The sequence below is a fragment of the Eretmochelys imbricata genome, chromosome 1, assembly GCF_965152235.1.
Source record: "Eretmochelys imbricata isolate rEreImb1 chromosome 1, rEreImb1.hap1, whole genome shotgun sequence".
In the NCBI taxonomy this organism is placed as follows: domain Eukaryota; kingdom Metazoa; phylum Chordata; order Testudines; family Cheloniidae; genus Eretmochelys; species Eretmochelys imbricata.
In genome coordinates this window covers 345,004,173-345,023,625 of record NC_135572.1, presented here as the reverse complement: position 1 = coordinate 345,023,625, position 19,453 = coordinate 345,004,173, and the positions used below count along the sequence as shown (strand labels likewise).

At 43.6% G+C, this 19,453-nt stretch overlaps 1 protein-coding gene across 1 annotated transcript in view; it reads left to right on the top strand.

Moving 5' to 3' along the window:
• Nucleotides 1-498: 498 nt before the first annotated feature.
• PRPF18 (pre-mRNA processing factor 18) overlaps nucleotides 499-19,453 on the top strand; it is a 28,531-nt gene continuing 9,576 nt past the window's right edge. The window contains exons 1-5 of the mRNA XM_077836399.1: nucleotides 499-623; nucleotides 2,604-2,681; nucleotides 8,461-8,565; nucleotides 10,525-10,638; nucleotides 17,909-18,055. Coding sequence (XP_077692525.1) covers nucleotides 558-623; nucleotides 2,604-2,681; nucleotides 8,461-8,565; nucleotides 10,525-10,638; nucleotides 17,909-18,055 — 510 coding nt within the window. The 5' untranslated portion in view covers nucleotides 499-557. The remainder of the gene's footprint in view (nucleotides 624-2,603; nucleotides 2,682-8,460; nucleotides 8,566-10,524; nucleotides 10,639-17,908; nucleotides 18,056-19,453) is intronic.

The following is a 19,453-nucleotide window of genomic DNA, read 5'->3' as shown; positions in this document are numbered from 1 at the left end:
CAGAACCTTCACAAGACATTTTAAAAAGCCATAAACTGAACGTCTTCATTATACTCTTTTTTTCCACGAGAGTCAAAAAGAATAGAAAAAATGGGAAAAACAGATGCTCGGGGACGGACGTTCAAATCAGTTCACGAGCGATCCTTGCCTGTTGCCTTGCCATGACTGCAACCATGACTACTGGTTTTGAAAAGTAGCTACCCTGACGGGGTGGCTCTAAGTCGTGAGGCTGGCGGACTACTTTTGCGACTACACTGACTTGGCGCACGCACTCACGGCCTGACGCACGCCTGGCACACGCACTCACACCCAGGCACACACATCCACCGGCTCACACAATCACGGCTCCGACCAAGCACAGGGCCCACGCTCTCCCCTCCCCCGCTTGGTGGGGCTCGGCAGGGGGCGCTGCAGGCCCTCGGCTCCAGGCGCTCTCTCCCTTGGCCCCACTTCCGCCTAGCGCCCAGCGTGCCCGGAACTGACGTCAGCCGTGTTGCGGCGGCGCTTCCGGCGGCGGTGTTGGAGTGGGGGCCCGGCTGCGGAGCTCGGCGCGGGACATGGACATTCTCAAGGCGGAGATCAGCAGGAAGCGGCAGCTGCTGGAGGAGAAGGAGCTAGTGGGGGTGCGGGCCGGCGCCGGCAGCGCAGAGGGGGCCCGGGATCGGGGCCGGCAGCGCGGAGGGGGCCCGGGATCGGGGCGGGGGATCGTTGGCAGGTGGAGGGGTTGGGTCGCGGTGGGGGCCCGGGAGTGTGCGATGGACCCTGGTTCTTGCGGGACCGTGGGGGTGGATTTAGTTCCTTTAGCCGTTGCCAGGTCAGGGCGCAGAGCCAGCTCCTGCCAGTGACCCGCCCCTCGTCTCTTCCTCTAGCGATACCCCGACAGCCCTTCCCATGATAGAGACACACGAGATCCCTTGTTCCCATCATATTTATCCCCATTCCCCACCCTCCGCTCGATGCACCTTGGACTGCAGGAAAATCCGTGTCCTCTTCAGTGCGGAGCACAAAACCTCGCCCCCCCCCCCATCCTCAAGCTGTCTGATATATTCTGCATCCGGGCAGGGGGAGCAGTGAAGTGGCAACACTTGCAGTTGACCCAAAATGATTTCCCAGCACACTGTATGACCCGGTGCTGACAATGTTACCGGGGGATCTGGCAGCCGTGTAAAGTTTGGGGTTGCTTCCCAAGAAACGGAGACGAAGAGAATCGCTCCAGGTTCTTTTCTCTTTGCCTCCCCAGGCTTTTGCGTTTACATTAGGGAGTTAAACCCACTTCCGTGTTCATCAGTATATGGGTGACTAGAAAACAACAAAGCTCTGTGGGTTGTTTTTTTTTTTTACAGTAGCTGAAGTAACAAACCTGGAAAAGAAGCTAAAGTTTGCTGCTCAGTTTATTGCAAATGGTCTTGGGGGAAGTTGTTTTGGTGAACTCTGCATGAAGCTATAAACTAAAGTCTCTGAGGAGTGATCGTGTAGTCCTGAGACTGGCAAAAATCCTCCTTAAAGTCAGTGTGGAGTCTGGCCAGAGTGAGGACAGCAAGATCAGGAACTTTTAATCAAACTTGTTCTGTCTCACATACCCATGCAAATGCGTGGTTACATCACTTCCACCCTGATCTGGGAATTTTATTTAGCTGTTGCATGAACCACAACACCCCAACTTTGCAGGCCATCTGATTTATTTAGTTCTTTAGATGATAAGCTTTTATGCTGAAAAATCCAGACTTTCATGTTGTTGTTGTTAGAAGAGCTGAGATTATATAGTAGCTGAGGATACTTTATATTAAGTATTGAGATAAGTACACCATGATATCAATTGCCATCACGGATAGGACATAGCTTACTTCAGAGGATTTACTGCCTTTTTGTAGGCAGGGAGAGAGACTTTTGAGCTGGGTTCTATGCAGTGGGTATTCCAGGCATCCTAGAAAGCACTTGTACAATCACGGTTGCAAGCTGAGCTGTATTTGGACATGTCTACATGGTCCTGTCAAAAAACAGTGTTTCTTTGTGGATGCACTAAACTGTTTTTAGGAAGAAATACAACAGCTAGCTATTACAGACAAATGATATCACTGAACAATGTCCTTGTTTAACGTAGATACGCTCACTGTCTCAAATGGTTTCAGAAACTTTTAAAAAGTTAGGCCTTCTCCTCAGTAGTGACCCAGCTACACTAGTTGAAACTGATTAAAATGGTTTCTTACACATTCAGTTTTGTAGTATAGCTATGGCCTCATCATGTACAGTAAAGTGTGTGTGTGGGGGGGGGGGGGCGGGGGAAGAGAAGTTATATAAACCAGTTTCAAGTCCTGATAATATGAAAGCAATAATAGATAGATCAGCTTGTTCAAACCACTGGGTGTTTTGGAGAGATTGTAGTATCCGTTGAACTTACCAGCCAACCAGATGGTATGATTCTTATTAATATTACTCTGATGTAGTCACTGGCATGAAAGGAAAGTAAATTGGGAGTGCCTTTGAGAATATTTTCCCCTCTGTAAGGAAATCTAGTTGGACTGGTCAAATCTTTGAGGCATTAGTGAACGGAGATTGAAATCAAGTTGTATAAAACTGTAAAACATTGTTTTCCTCCTCTCTAGGGAAACAGAAAATATTTCAAGCGCAGTGAACTAGCCAAGAAAGAAGAGGCAGCGTACTATGAAAGATGTGGCTACAAGGTACTGTAATTACTCCTTCAGTGGTTCGTGTGCTCACTTTGTCTATATTTAATATCAACGTTCCAAATATTGTTGATGATAATTGTTGTTCTTTGTTCAATTTGTCAATGTTATACATTAGCCTGTAAATGAGAAGCCACCTGGAGAGGTATGAGTTTCCTAAAACATTTTTAATGCAGGAAAAAAATGCATGATATATAGCTATTTAAGTTTGTGTTATGGTTTGGCTTTTTTTCTTGTGGAAAGCATGAAATGGCTTGGGATCAAAGCTTGCCTTTTTCTTTTTAAATTGTGTTTTAGGCATGAACGCTGAATCTGGTATAGCCACCTTCCATTTTAAAAAAAAAAAAAAAAAGGCCAGCTTGTAAACTAAGAACAAGTTTAAGGTCTTCCTGTTGAAATATCCCAGAAAGATCAGCAGAGATAACATTGAGTGGGTGCTTTGGAAAAACGCAGCCAACTTGTTTCGTACGCGAATCGTATATTGTTCTTCTTGGCCCAAACGATCCAGTGCTTGAAAGAGTTCAACACAGCACTTACTTTCTTTCAGGCAAAAATACTAGAAAGCAATCTTAAACTCAGGGTGCATTTTGAAACAAATGAGTGATCTGGAAGGCTTTGTTTATTTCCTCTTTAACGGCATCGGTTTAGCTAGTTTGCTGGAATTGACAGCATGGTGGTTTGTTTCAGGTGTGTGTGTATGAATAGATAGGGAGGTGCTCACTTCACTCTAAAGTTGGATACTTTAATATACTCTTGTTTAATGTTTTCTAGTCAGAAATAAAAAGCCTTGTTTTTAGTAGAGCTTTACCCAGTTGGTCAGTCAGTCCAACACCCTGCTCAGATATAATGTTTGGCCTTAATAGATATAGACATACAGTTGTGACCACTATATGTGCATCAGAAATGGTTCTGAGAATCTAGTTACTGATGAAGTGAGCTGTAGCTCACGAAAGCTCATGCTCAAATAAATTGGTTAGTCTCTAAGGTGCCACAAGTACTCCTTTTCTTTTAGCTCGGAAGAGAGTTATGCTTTGTATTAGTTGTTTGAAGAACCATAACTAAAAATTGTGCTAGGGCTAGTGGTTCATAGACTCGTAGAATATCAGGGTTGGAAGGGACCTCAGGAGGTCATCTAGTCCAACCCCCTGCTCAAAGCAGGACCAATCCCCAATTAAATCATCCCAGTCAGGGCTTTGTCAAGGCTGACCTTAAAAACCTCTAAGGAAGGAGAAAGAAAAGGAGTACTTGTGGCACCTTAGAGACTAACCAATTTATTTGAGCATGAGCTTTCGTGAGCTACAGCTCACTTCTTCGGATGCATACCGTGGAAACTGCAGCAGACTTTATATATACACAGAGAATATGAAACAATACCTCCTCCCACCCCACTGTCCTGCTGGTAATAGCTTATCTAAAGTGATCATCAGGTTAGGCCATTTCCAGCACAAATCCAGGTTCTCTCACCCTCCACCCCCCCACACAAATTCACTCTCCTGCTGGTGATAGCCCATCCAAAGTGACAACTCTTTACACAATGTGCATAATAATCCAGTTGGGCCATTTCCTGCACAAATCCAGGTTCTCTCACTCCCTCACCCCCCTCCAAAAACCCACCCCCATACACACACACAAACTCACTCTACTGCTGGTAATAGCTCATCCAAACTGACCACTCTCCAAGTTTAAATCCAAGTTAAACCAGAACATCTGGGGGGGGGCGGGTAGGAAAAAACAAGAGGAAATAGGCTACCTTGCATAATGACTTAGCCACTCCCAGTCTCTATTTAAGCCTAAATTAATAGTATCCAATTTGCAAATGAATTCCAATTCAGCAGTTTCTCGCTGGAGTCTGGATTTGAAGTTTTTTTGTTTTAAGATAGCAACCTTCATGTCTGTGATTGCGTGACCAGAGAGATTGAAGTGTTCTCCGACTGGTTTATGAATGTTATAATTCTTGACATCTGATTTGTGTCCATTTATTCTTTTACGTAGAGACTGTCCAGTTTGACCAATGTAAATGGCAGAGGGGCATTGCTGGCACATGATGGCATATATCACATTGGTGGATGTGCAGGTGAACGAGCCTCTGATAGTGTGGCTGATGTTATTAGGCCCTGAGATGGTGTCCCCTGAATAGATATGTGGGCACAATTGGCAACGGGCTTTGTTGCAAGGATAAGTTCCTGGGTTAGTGGTTCTGTTGTGTGGTATGTGGTTGTTGGTGAGTATTTGCTTCAGGTTGGGGGGCTGTCTGTAGGCAAGGACTGGCCTGTCTCCCAAGATTTGTGAGAGTGTTGGGTCATCCTTTAGGATAGGTTGTAGATCCTTAATAATGCGTTGGAGGGGTTTTAGTTGGGGGCTGAAGGTGACGGCTAGTGGCATTCTGTTATTTTCTTTGTTAGGCCTGTCCTGTAGTAGGTAACTTCTGGGAACTCTTCTGGCTCTATCAATCTGTTTCTTTACTTCTGCAGGTGGGTACTGTAGTTGTAAGAAAGCTTGACAGAGATCTTGTAGGTGTTTGTCTCTGTCTGAGGGGTTGGAGCAAATGCGGTTGTATCGCAGAGCTTGGGTGTAGACGATGGATTGTGTGGTGTGGTCAGGGTGAAAGCTGGAGGCATGCAGGTAGGAATAGCGGTCAGTAGGTTTCCGGTATAGGGTGGTGTTTATGTGACCATTGTTTATTAGCACTGTAGTGTCCAGGAAGTGGATCTCTTGTGTGGACTGGACCAGGCTGAGGTTGGTGGTGGGATGGAAATTGTGGAAATCATGGTGGAATTCCTCAAGGGCTTCTTTTCCAGGGGTCCAGATGATGAAGATGTCATCAATATAGCGCAAGTAGAGTAGGGGCTTTAGGGGACGAGAGCTGAGGAAGCGTTGTTCTAAATCAGCCATAAAAATGTTGGCATACTGTGGGGCCATGCGGGTACCCATAGCAGTGCCGCTGATCTGAAGGTATACATTGTCCCCAAATGTGAAATAGTTATGGGTAAGGACAAAGTCACAGATTCCACCACCTCCCTAGGTAACGCATTCCAGTGTTTCACCACCCTCATAGTGAAAAAGTTTTTCCTAATATCCAACCTAAACCTCCCCCACTGCAACTTGAGACCATTACTCCTTGTCCTGTCCTCTTCTATCACTGAGAATAGTCTAGAACCATCCTCTCTGGAACCACCTCTCAGGTAGTTGAAAGCAGCTATCAAATCCCCCCTCATTCTTCTCTTCTGCAGACTAAACAATCCCAGTTCCCTCAGCCTCTCCTCATAACTCATGTGTTCCAGACCCCTAATCATTTTTGTTGCCCTTCGCTGGACTCTCTCCAATTTATCCACATCCTTCTTGTAGTGTGGGGCCCAAAACTGGACACAGTACTCCAGATGAGGCCTCACTAATGTCGAACAGAGGGGGACGATCACGTCTCTCGATCTGCTCGCTATGCCCCTACTTATACATCCCAAAATGCCATTGGCCTTCTTGGCAACAAGGACACACTGCTGACTCATCCAGCTTCTCGTCCACTGTCACCCCAGGTCCTTTTCCGCAGAACTGCTGCCTAGCCATTCGGTCCCTAGTCTGTAGCGGTGCATTGGGATCTTCCGTCCTAAGTGCGGGACCCTGCACTTATCCTTATTGAACCTCATCAGATTTCTTTTGGCCCAATCCTCCAATTTGTCTAGGTCCCTCTGTATCCTATCCCTGCCCTCCAGCGTATCTACCACTCCTGCTAGTTTAGTATCATCCGCAAATTTGCTGAGAGTGCAATCCACACCATCCTCCAGATCATTTATGAAGATATTGAACAAAACCGGCCCCAGGACCGACCCCTGGGGCACTCCACTTGACACCAGCTGCCAACTAGACATGGAGCCATTGATTGGTTGTAGCATAATTTCAGTCCCTCGGGATAAGAAGGCCCCATATATGTGAAAGGGGGGAGGCTTGCAGGTTTTTAGGTAACCTGTAAAGGTTTTATTAAATCCTTAAACTGCAGGTGTTTCCAGCACGCATGTGTCATTTGAATCCAGTCCTGCATGTTTCAGATTTGTTGTTTAAATGCAGGATGTGGCTGATAGGAGACACAAACAAAAGTTAAGTTACCCAGGACTGGAGTTGGAATATCTATTTAGCTACAGGAATCTTCTTGAATTAAAACGTGATCTGTAGAGAGGTTTTAAATGAGCTTTCTGGTTAACTTAGTGCTTTTCTAGAGCCTCCCAGATTTCTGCATTTGAACTTTTAAAATTTATTACTAAGGGGTAGAAAGCAGACTGATTCTTTTTTTAAGCGGGTGCTTTGCTTTGCTTATACTGCATTAGTAACATGTAAGCATTTGATTCACTTATAAAGAGAAAGCACTAAAGCAAAAATAATTGCAGCAAAGTTATTGCTTGTAACTTTGAGTCCAGCTGACCGAATGGCTTAAATCTTCCCTCATGTGCTGCTAACTGTTTGTTATAAACAAAAAACAAATGATTGTAGAGAGTGTAGAAATTTTTCTGACATTGAGGTGTATTTCTCTTTATGTGCTTCAACTAGTTTCTTTCTTATCTTTACTTATGGAGTTTTCTATTTCCCCCCCTTGCAGTGATGAGTTTTATTTTCAGTAAGTATACTGTCCCCCATCTGCCTTTTAGATGCTAACCATTGGCTTGATTCTCCATTGCTTGCTGACCCAAAACTCCCATTGATATCAGTGGGTATTTTGGGTGAATCAGTAATGCAAGATTGGTCCCTGGATTTGCTAGTGTAGCACTAAATACAGATTTGTGCCCTGGTCGTGTAGGTCCAAATAGGTAGACCCTTATGGTCCTTCTAATTTCTCATTGCAGGATTGGGGTCTTGGCCAGCAACAATATAAAAGCTTCATTTTTAGTCTGTCTAGGACATCCATCAAGTAATTGTTTTAGAGAAAACTAGAAACTGGAACTGGCTTAACATACAGTCAAGATGCAGAGATGCCAACAAAATGTAATATACTGTCGAATGAAATGGAAAATAAAAGTACCTTTTTAAAACCTAAGAAAGCATCTAGAAAGTTTCTACACTGCTCACCCGCATCCTCTGATTTTTTTCCCTTTGTTCCAGAAAATTACCAGCATCAATCTGCCCATCTGATTTTCATTTATTTTCAGCAGCTTCACAGGTGTAACTTATAGCAGGGCTTTTAAAGGACTCTGCATTGACATGAGTGCTGTCTGTCTTTAAATATCTTTAATCATAAAAGTTTACAGCACTATGAAAACACCAAGTCTTGCAAATAAGAGGTGGTTCCACTTAATTCAAGAACCTCCTTTTCTGATGGAGGGGAACTGCCAATACAATGCTACAGCTATGACGAAGGCATGGCGTGTTTTTATGCTTTTGCAATGAACTATGTTCATTTGACAGGTTCTTCTGAAAGAAGCGTTTCCAAAAAACAAGAAGTCATTTTGCTGTTTGTATTCAAAATCCATTGTGTCTTTGTATTGCCTTAAAGAGGTCTCCTTCCCCATCCCTTAGAAGTGCACTTAGGGAAACACTGATACTTGTCATAAGCTTAACCATACTTCCATAGAAGTGTATACTGACCTAGGATTCTATCTGTATCATTTTACTAGTGTTGTGGGTATGCCTAGAAGCCCGATCACAATCAGGACCCATTGTGCTATACAACTGCATAGTAAGAAGCAGCCCCTGTTCCAGAGAGTTTACAGTTTAACTATGTATACCTTTGACACTATAGGTTTACTTCCCTGGATTTGTTATAATAGATATTATTATTATTATTATTATGTAGGTACAGCAGGAGGAGGAGGAAGAGAAACCAGTGACTTCATCAAATCCAGGGTTGGAGCTAGAACTGGCAGAAGAGAAGTTACCCATGACACTTTCCAGACAAGAGGTAAAATCAAATATCACAAACTAACCTGAGACTACAGCAAATGGATCTAAATTTCCCCATTAGGGCTACATTTCCTAATGATCTGTAGCGCTCTATTTCAGGTTGTATCTGTCCTGCTACAGAATAATAGTTTTTAATTAAATAATTGTAATCTCAGTGCTTACTACAGTGGTTCTATTTAGTTCTCATACAAGGGCCTTCTTTTGTCATTGCGCAAAACACTAATGAGAGAGAGCAGTAGCAGGTAAATGCACAGGGACGTTGTTTGGTGGAGAGCCTCTCTTTTCCCCCAAATCACTGCATGAATTCTTGCTTCTACTACCCTTCCAGATGACCTTTTGAACTATCTGATGAATATGGGATTAGAGGATTGAAGGCTGCAGGCTGAATTTTTTCAAGTTCTGTTTTTCCAGCTTGTGCGTCTGTGACTTGTGAGTCCAAATCCAAATCAAGACACAAACTAGGTTTTAAAAAATGTTTCTACATCCTCCCCAAAAAGTTAAGCTAAAGTTACTGATATGCTCTTTCATCTTTTTGAGAGTAAAAGTCTTACAAGATCATCGTTAGTAAAACAAAACCCCTCCCCAAAAAACAGTTGGGAAATTCAGAATTAAGTTAAATTTACAATAAACTTAACCATGTGGAAGTGTGGAAATTCACAGTTAAGATACCCAGAGCATCTTAGCTGTGCCCTCTTAGCATTGCCAGACACCTATCTTCTCTTTCTGTAGTGAAGTATCAAAAATGTGCATCGTAGGCCGTTGGTCTCATGTTTGGTTTCATCCATGCAGTCTAGTATGAAATGTGGTGTCCCATCACCATGCATCAGAGCTCCCCTCGTAAGAACTGTAACTTCATCTGAGAGGAGTTTGAGTGTCCACATGCCAGCTCTGTAACCACTGATGTTTGACTAGCTGTCTGCCACGTGGAACCACAGGGCCTGATTTTGCAATATGCCCTGAAAGTTCAGTGCCTGTCCGAATACAGGAGTCTGTGCAAAGAACCGTGTTACAGAATGAATATCTCAAACTCTTCAGACTGCTGCTTTTCCAGACAGTCCGTTGCTATCCTAAAGTGATGGCACTGCCAAATGTCGCATGTCCTATCAATGAGTGAGAGTGCTGCTTTGCCTATATTAAATGTACGCTACCAATGGGCCTGAACGTGAACGTGATGAGGGAGGCTGTGTGATTTAGCAGGTAGTGCATGGAACTGGGATTGTAGTCTTGACACTACCTGTCACTTGGTATGTGACCTTGGGTAAGTTAATTTCTGTGCCTCGGTATACCCTCCTTTAAAATGAGGATATGTAAGTACCACATCAGAATATTGAGACTTAGTATATTAATGTTTGTCAAGTGCTCTGAGATCCATGGCTGGAAAGGCTTCATGTAAGTCAGCCTTGCAAACACATCATGACATCTTACCAGCCCAAGCACCAAATCTACTCACCCACACTCATGTTGATGAAAAAGGTTTTTCTTTCCCCAGTCAAATGGCTGAGTAGAATTTTGCAAAGTTTAAAAAACTGGATGGAATTTTCTCAAGCACCAAAATGATTTAGATGCACAGGTACCATGGACAACCAATGAGATTTGGGCTCTTAAGTCACTTGGGCGCTTTTAAAAATCCCGCTCTCCAATCAAAGGTTTATATTCTTGCATATTAGTTCAAAATAAGTCAGTAAGAAACTCCAGGAGTCTGTTTGAGATTCTAAACAGAATTTAGATCAGTAATATTTGAATTGAAATGACCTTTAACTGAAATGCTGTGGGAATTTTATATTTAAACCACAAAGTGGAACATTTTGCTGCTGCTGCTTAGAATATAGTGTTTCCCTTCCCTCCTGGCTTAGGTTGCTATTTTATGCTAAGTAAATGAAGTGATTTTTATTTTTCTCTCTCTCTCTCTCTCTCTCTCCAATTTTGCATAAGGGAATACTTTGTTGACTCTTTGCAGGTGATTAGGAGGTTACGAGAGAGAGGTGAACCAATCAGATTGTTTGGAGAAACAGATTATGATGCATTTCAGCGTTTGAGGAAGATAGAAATTCTTGCACCTGAAGTTAACAAGGTAAGACCAGATAAGTAACAGTTGTATGTGTAACTAGCTTTCTCTGAGCACTTACTGCACCTGAGGCGTTTCATAGGGATGAAAAATCATAGAACAATGAAAATTACCTTCAGTTCCCACCTATAAAGTCTCCGGGAGGATAATTTAAATATGATTTACTTTCTCTTGCCCTATTAAAATGGTCAAACTGGGCATGTTAATTTGAAGAAAGTTTTCAGGGCTTTGAGTTGGAAAAGAGATCTCTGGAAGGCAGTGACATCAGAAGCTGCGCTGTTGGTTGCATTCCAACTATGGGGCCGGGGGGGGGGTGGGGAAGCAGTGTAGTCTTTTGCTCTGAAACTTTAGCCTACTATAGGCATCCCTGTTTGGAGAAGAGTATTTTGAATAGCTTGCCTCTGAGCAGCGACAGATTATTAACAGGAGGGATGCACTGTTTCTGGTATGCAGTTATAGTTTTTTCAAATTCCTTACTTCTAGATTTAAAAATCGAAACTTTTTTCCAATGTAAAGTACAGTTCAGCTCTGAAAAGTGACTTACGATAGCTTCTTAATTAACAGATATGTTCCTTCTGTGTTAGGGTAGGTCTACACCAGGGATCGGCAACCTTTGGCACGTGGGCTGTCAGGGAAATCCACTGGTGGGCTGGGCCGGTTTGTTTACCTTCAGCATCTGCAGGTTCGGCCGATAGCAGCTCCCACTGGCCGTGGTTCGCCACTCCAGGCCAATGGGGGCTGCGGGAAGCAGCGTGGACTGAGGGATGTGCTGGCCATCGCTTCCCGCAGCCCCCATTGGCCTGGAATGGTGATCGGCCGAACCTGCAGACTGTGCAGGTAGACAAACCGTCCCGGCTCGCCACCGGATTTCCCTGACGGGCTGCGTGCCAAAGGTTGCCGATCCCTGGTCTACACGTACGGTGGCATGCAAAGTACAGATAATGCACGCCCAGCTAGCTCTAGTGTAAATGTCCGTGTAGACGGCGAGACATGTCTTAGGCAGGTTGAGCAGAGCAGAGTGCCTTGTATGCCCAAAGCTCCAGGGTATATTCCCTACATGGGCTCTCTACCTGCCCAAGCAGTGCCTCCCACCTCTACGGCGCTATTTGTAGTAGCGTGAAGTTCCCTGCCACGGTCTTTCCCTGCTGCAGTGAAAAGCTCCAGCAGCAGGGGAAAGGCTCTGGCAGTGGGGAGGCCGCAGGAAAATCCAGCAGCACCCGGCTGCCGGAGCTTTCCCCATTCTCTCCCCCTGCCAGTGCCTTTCACTGCCGTGGGTAACTATCTACCACAGTGACACGTATGGATGCAGCCTGCCTTTTACTCTGGCGTGTAGCTACATGTGCAGGGCCTGTATTCTGTATGTCGCTGTAAGTGCATACATAGCCTTAATCAGACATGATCGTTCAAGGAAGGAGATGTGTTTTAGAGCCTGTCTACTTGGGAGTGTGTCAATGTACACTGCAGAACTTTTAGTGCTTGATAGCAAGGTGCACACATTGAGTTAGTGTGTGGCAGGTTTGTGCACTATAGATTCACATCCCAGCTTGCAGCACACTAACTCACCGTGTAGACAAGCCCTGAATATTTCCCAGTGTACCCTGTTGGTATCTGCAACACAACTAGAAAGAGTGAGCTGGATTCTGTTCTCTCTCATTCATCATCAGCATTGTTTAGTTAGGTGTCACTGGTTTGAAAACCCTCTCAAGCCTGTCTCAGGTCTCCATCAGGCTGCTAAACAGGGGTCTGCCCAGTCACTCTGGAACCCGTTGGTTTTGTGCAGTACCCATGTCTGTCTTTTCCTTTCTAAAGGCTTGAAGCAGGATAAACAAGACAAATGTTTGAAAGAAGTCTTGCTGACAAAGGTCTCATCCCATTGAAGTTAATGACAACGCTGCCATTGCCATTAATGGAAGCAGGACTGGCTATAAGACAGTAAATAAAATTCCTTCAGGAATTTTTGAACACGTTTCAAGCCCGTGTAGTTGTTTAGCTCCACTTCAATAGGGTTAAAAGTAGGCTGATGATTAATCACAGTTAACTCATGTGATTAACTCAAAAAAATGAATCGCGATTAATCGCACTGTTAAACAATAGAATGCCAATTGAAATGTATTAAATATTTTTGGATGTTTTTCTACATTTTCAATATATTGATTTTAATTACAACACAGAATACCAAGTGCATGGTGCTCATTTTATATATTTTGATTACAAATATTTGCACTGTAAAAGTGATAAAAGAAATAGTATTTTTCAATTCATCTCATACAAATTCTGTAGTGCAATCTCTATCATGAAAGTTTCAGAGTAACAGTCGTGTTAGTCTGTATTCGCAAAAAGAAAAGGAGTACTTGTGGCACCTTAGCGACTAAATCGGTTAGTCTCTGAGGTGCCACAAGTACTCCTTTTCTTTTATCATGAAAGTGCAACTTACAAATGTAGGGTTTTTTTGTTACATAACTGCACTCAAAAGTAATACAATGTAAAACTTTAAGAACGTACAAGTCCACTTAGTCCTACTTCTTGTTCAGCCAATCGCTAAGAGAAACAAGTTTGTTTACACTTACAAATGCTGCCCGTTTCTTAATTACAATGTCACCTGAAAGTGAGAACAGGCATTCACATGGCACTGTTGTAGCTAGTGTCACAAGATATTTACATGCCAGATGCGCTAAAGATTCATATGCCTCTTCATGCTTCGACCATTGTTCCAGAGGACATGCTTCCATGCTGATGACACTCATTAAAAAAAGAATGCGTTAATTAAATTTGTGACTGAACTCCTTGGGGGAGAATTGTATGTCCCCTGCTGCTTTACCCGCATTCTGCCATATATTTCATGTTATTGCAGTCTCGGATGATGACCCAGCACATGTTGTTCGTTTTAAGAACACTTTCACTGCAAATTTGACAAAATGGAAAGAAGATACCAGTGTGAAATTTCTCGAGATAGCTACAGCACTCAACCCAAGATTTAAGAATCTGAAGTGCCTTCCAAAATCTGAGAGGGACGAGGTGTGGAGTATACTTTCAGAAGTCTTAAAAGAGCAACACGCTGATGCAGAAACTACAGAACCCAAACCACCAAAAAAGAAAATCAACCTTCTGCTGGTGGCATCTGACTCAGATGATGAAAATGAACATGCGTTGGTCCAGACTGCTTTGGATCGTTATCGAGCAGAACCCGTCAGAAGCATGGACGCATGTCCTCTGGAATGGTAGATGAAGCATCTAGGGACATATGAATCTTCAGTGCCTCTGGCATGTAAGTAACTTGCAACGCTGGCTACAACAGTGCCACGCGAATGCCTGTTCTCACTTTCAGGTGACACTGTAAATAAGAAGTAGACAGCATTATCCTCTGCAAATGTAAACAAACTTGTTTGTCTGAGCGATTGGCTGAACAAAAAATAGGACTGATTGGACTTGTAGGCTCTGAAGTTTTACATTGTTTTATTTTTGAATGCAGGTTTTTTTGTACACAATTCTACATTTGTAAATTCAACTTTCATGATAAATTTCAGAGTAACAGCCGTGTTAGTCTGTATTCGCAAAAAGAAAAGGAGTACTTGTGGCACCTTAGAGACTAACCAATTTATTTGAGCATAAGCTTTCGTGAGCTACAGCTCACTTCATCGGATGCATACTGTGGAAAGTGTAGAAGATCTTTTTATACACACAAAGCATGAAAAAATACCTCCCCTCACCCCACTCTCCTGCTGGTAATAGCTTATCTAAAGTGATCACTCTCCTTACCATGTGTATGATAATCAAGTTGGGCCATTTCCAGCACAAATCCAGGTTTTCTCACCCTCCGCCCCCACACACACAAACTCACTCACCTGCTGGTAATAGCCCATCCAAAGTGACCACTCTCCTTACAATGTGTATGATAATCAATGTGGGCCATTTCCAGCATAAATCCAAGTTTAACCAGAACGTCTGGGGCGGGGGTAGGAAAAAACAAGGGGAAATAGGCTGCCTTGCATAATGACTTAGCCACTCCCAGTCTCTATTTAAGCCTAAATTAATAGTATCCAATTTGCAAATGAATTCCAATTCAGCAGTTTCTCGCTGGAATCTGGATTTGAAGTTTTTTTGTTGTAAGATAGCGACCTTCATGTCTGTAATTGCGTGACCAGAGAGATTGAAGTGTTTTCCGACTGGTTTATGAATGTTATAATTCTTGACATCTGATTTGTGTCCATTTATTCTTTTACGTAGAGACTGTCCAGTTTGACCAATGTACATGGCAGAGGGGCATTGCTGGCACATGATGGCATATATCACATTGGTGGATGTGCAGGTGAACGAGCCTCTGATAGTGTGGCTGATGTTATTAGGCCCTGTGATGGTGTCCCCTGAATAGATATGTGGGCACAGTTGGCAATGGGCTTTGTTGCAAGGATAGGTTCCTGGGTTAGTGGTTCTGTTGTGTGGTATGTGGTTGTTGGTGAGTATTTGCTTCAGGTTGGGGGGCTGTCTGTAGGCAAGGACTGGCCTGTCTCCCAAGATTTGTGAGAGTGTTGGGTCATCCTTCAGGATAGGTTGTAGATCCTTAATAATGCGTTGGAGGGGTTTTAGTTGGGGGCTGAAGGTGACGGCTAGTGGCGTTCTGTTATTTTCTTTGTTAGGCCTGTCCTGTAGTAGGTGACTTCTGGGAACTCTTCTGGCTCTATCAATCTGTTTCTTCACTTCCGCAGGTGGGTATTGTAGTTGTAAGAATGTGTGATAGAGATCTTGCAGGGGTTTGTCTCTGTCTGAGGGGTTGGAGCAAATGCAGTTGTATCGCAGAGCTTGGGTGTAGACGATGGATCGTGTGGTGTGGTCAGGGTGAAAGCTGGAGGCATGTAGGTAGGAATAGCGGTCAGTAGGTTTCCGGTATAGGGTGGTGTTTATGTGACCATTGTTTATTAGCACTGTAGTGTCCAGGAAGTGGATCTCTTGTGTGGACTGGACCAGGCTGAGGTTGATGGTGGGATGGAAATTGTTGAAATCATGGTGGAATTCCTCAAGGGCTTCTTTTCTATGGGTCCAGATGATGAAGATGTCATCAATATAGCGCAAGTAGAGTAGGGGCGTTAGGGGACGAGAGCTGAGGAAGCGTTGTTCTAAATCAGCCATAAAAATGTTGGCATACTGTGGGTACCCATAGCAGTGCCGCTGATCTGAAGGTATACATTGTCCCCAAATGTAAAATAGTCATGGGTAAGGACAAAGTCACAAAGTTCAGGCACCAGGTTAGCCGTGACATTATCGGGGATAGTGTTCTTGACGGCTTGTAGTCCATCTTTGTGTGGAATGTTGGTGTAGAGGGCTTCTACATCCATAGTGGCCAGGATGGTGTTATCAGGAAGATCACCGATGGACTGTAGTTTCCTCAGGAAGTCAGTGGTGTCTCGAAGGTAGCTGGGAGTGCTGGTAGCGTAGGGCCTGAGGAGGGAGTCTACATAGCCACACAATCCTGCTGTCAGGGTGCCAATGCCTGAGATGATGGGGCGCCCAGGATTTCCAGGTTTATGGATCTTAGGTAGTAGATAGAATATCCCAGGTCGGGGTTCCAGGGGTGTGTCTGTGCGGATTTGATCTTGTGCTTTTTCAGGAAGTTTCTTGAGCAAATGCTGTAGTTGCTTTTGGTAACTCTCAGTGGGATCATAGGGTCATGGCTTGTAGAAAGTGGTGTTGGAGAGCTGCCGAGCAGCCTCTTGTTCATATTCCAACCTATTCATGATGACAACAGCACCTCCTTTGTCAGCCTTTTTGATTATGATGTCAGAGTTGTTTCTGAGGCTGTGGATGGCATTGTGTTCTGCACGGATGAACTATTACTAGCGGGAGAGTGAGTCTGTGTGTGTATGGGGGTGAGAAAACCTGGATTTGTGCTGGAAATGGCCCACCTTGATTATCATACACATTGTAAAGAGCGTGGTCACTTTGGATGAGCTATTACCAGCAGGAGAGTGAGTTTGTGTGTGTGGGGGCGGAGGGTGAGAAAACCTGGATTTGTGCTGGAAATGGCCCAACTTGATTATCATACACATTGTAAGGAGAGTGATCACTTTAGATAAGCTATTACCAGCAGGAGAGTGGGGTGAGGGGAGGTATTTTTTCATGCTTTGTGTGTATAAAAAGATCTTCTACACTTTCCACAGTATGCATCCGATGAAGTGAGCTGTAGCTCACGAAAGCTTATGCTCAAATAAATTGGTTAGTCTCTAAGGTGCCACAAGTACTCCTTTTCTTTTTGCGAATACAGACTAACATGACTGTTACTCTATAGCCTATTGTATTAGTTAAAGACCTGTGCTATTTAGGGGGACGGTGCACAGATGTTCGGAGTCATTGTAAATAAATGTCAGTGTTTGTTCAGGGCAGAGCAGACGGCTGGATGAGGCCTCACTGATGTATTTTTTGTGTTTGTGAGTTTATTGCTCATGAAAGGTACCATACTGATAACCCTGAAAGCTGAGTCAGTTCTTCATGTTTTTTTTCCTGAAAATATCCGTGTCCGCTGGTTGGTTTTTTTTCTTAGTCTGTGATCCTGTGGAGACTTATCTAGATGGTTAATTTTAAACATGCGAGTGATCCCACTGAGTGCATCCAGTGGAACTATTCATGTGCTTAAAGTTAAGCCGTTTAATAAGTCGGCTTGGCATAATTTGATTTTAATTGAGAACTGTCAGTAAATGTTGATTTCAGCTGACACTGAAATCGATAGGGGAAAAAAATATCCATCAGTAACAGCTGGCATGTCTGCAGGGATCTGGTGCCATCAGCCGTTTGGCCATGAAGGGAACCCTCTGCAGCTCTGCTGTCACAACCCTGTTCGCTCAGTCACCAGCCAGGAGTCTGGGAGCCATCCCCAGGCAGGAGCTCTTCAGCAGCAGTGTGACTTCTCCTGCAGCTGGGGGTCATCATTCTTTTTACAGTTCTGGCCAGGGATCTCTGCTCCACTGGCCTGGGACAACCTCTGCTTCCCTCGCACCCTGGTGTCTTGGAGCCCCCGGCAGCACTGTTCTCAGCACTGCCCTAACCTCAATCCCAGTCCTACCCCCCACAACTGTAAATGTAAAAATGGTTAATAATAGAAAAAGATCTTAAAATAAAAAATTAAAATAACCAAAATTAGAAAAAAATAACAATTGAATTCTGCCAAGCCTATATTTGTCTCTGCAGGATTTGGCCCTTAATGAACAAATGTGGTAAGCTTCCTTTGATTATCAAAAATAAAATAAGATCGTGATTATCTAGTAACTATTTCTTCTTCCTTTCCTAGGGCTTGAGAAATGACCTGAAAGCAGCTTTGGATAAGATTGACCAGCAGTATCTGAATGAAATTGTAGGTGGTCAGGAACCAGGAGAAGAAGACACCCAGAATGATCTGAAAGTCCATGAAGAAAATACTACTATTGAAGAATTGGAGGTATGCAGTGAGGGGGTTTTAACTCTGTTTTTCAATACAGTTCTATGTCCTTGTACTGTTATAGAGAAATTTAAGGGCTGGTTTTAAACACAGATGCTTTCCTAGGGCACCAACATCAAAGGGTACCTTTGTGATAAGGGTACCTTTCTCTTCCACCAAGAATCACATTAATACTCAGATTCCTCCTTGTACCAAAGGACCAGTCACCTACCCCAGTCAGTTGCACATTGGATCTCACAAAAAAGACAATATTTTTAGCCAATCCTATCATAAACTATCTAAAGATTTATTAAATAGGAAAAAAAAACAAGAGTTATCTACAAGATTAAAGCAGATAAACATATATACACAAATGAGTTACAATCTTAAATTTCAAAAGGTAATAGAAGCTTCTGTAATAAGCAAGCTGGGGATCCCTTGCTTATGCTTAGAAAACCTTGCCTCTAAGTCCAAACAGCATAGAGATACAGTTCCTTCTTGTTAGGGGTGTAAAGCCCCTTCCTCACTGGAAACTCAGCTGACAGGAGGAATTCACTTGGTTGGCTCATCTTCACAGGCTGGTGAAGGGCAAAACAACAAACATTTTTTGGTCTCTTTAATGTTCCATGATACTCTGGTGTTGATGGACCTTCCCTCTGGGTCAGGACATAACTTTTATTGGAGACCAGCACTTCACGTAGGTGAATGACTCTCTCCTGTCCCTTACACAGTCAGAGGCTTACAATACAAATGCTCAAATATTGCCTTACAATATGGGATATAGATGTTACAAGTGAGATTAGTGGAGGCAGCAAGCAACTCACAAGCATTCAATAAAGTCTGTACACATACTTATAATCGTAATACCTATTTTAACAAAACTAGCACACAGGTGAGCCAGACTGACTCCAGCTATGTATTTGTCACTCAATTGAGTGTAGCCATAGCCTAAGGGCTGGTCTGTGCTACAGGAGGGAATCGATCTAAGTTACGCAACTTTAGCTACGTGAATAACATAGCTGAAGTTGACGTACTTAGATCTACTTACTGTGGTGTCTTCATTGCGGCGTGTCGACGGGAGACGCTCTCCCGTCGATTCCTCTTGCATTTCTCCTTGAGGTGGAGTACCGGAGTTGACGCTAGAGTGATCGGTGGTTGATTTATCGCCTCTATACTAGACATGATAAATCAACCCCTGCTGGATCGATCGCTGCCTGTCGATCTGGTCGATAGTGTAGACTTATTCCCTTAATTGTCAAACTGTTTTCAGAAGTTAATCCTTTTAACATCCCTTGAAAGGTCTATTAAAGAGAAATACCCTGATTTATAACTTGGAGCTCATTCATCGATTGCAAGGCCAGAAGGGGCCATTGTGACCTCCTGTATAACACAGGTCAGAGAACTTCCCCAGAATGATTC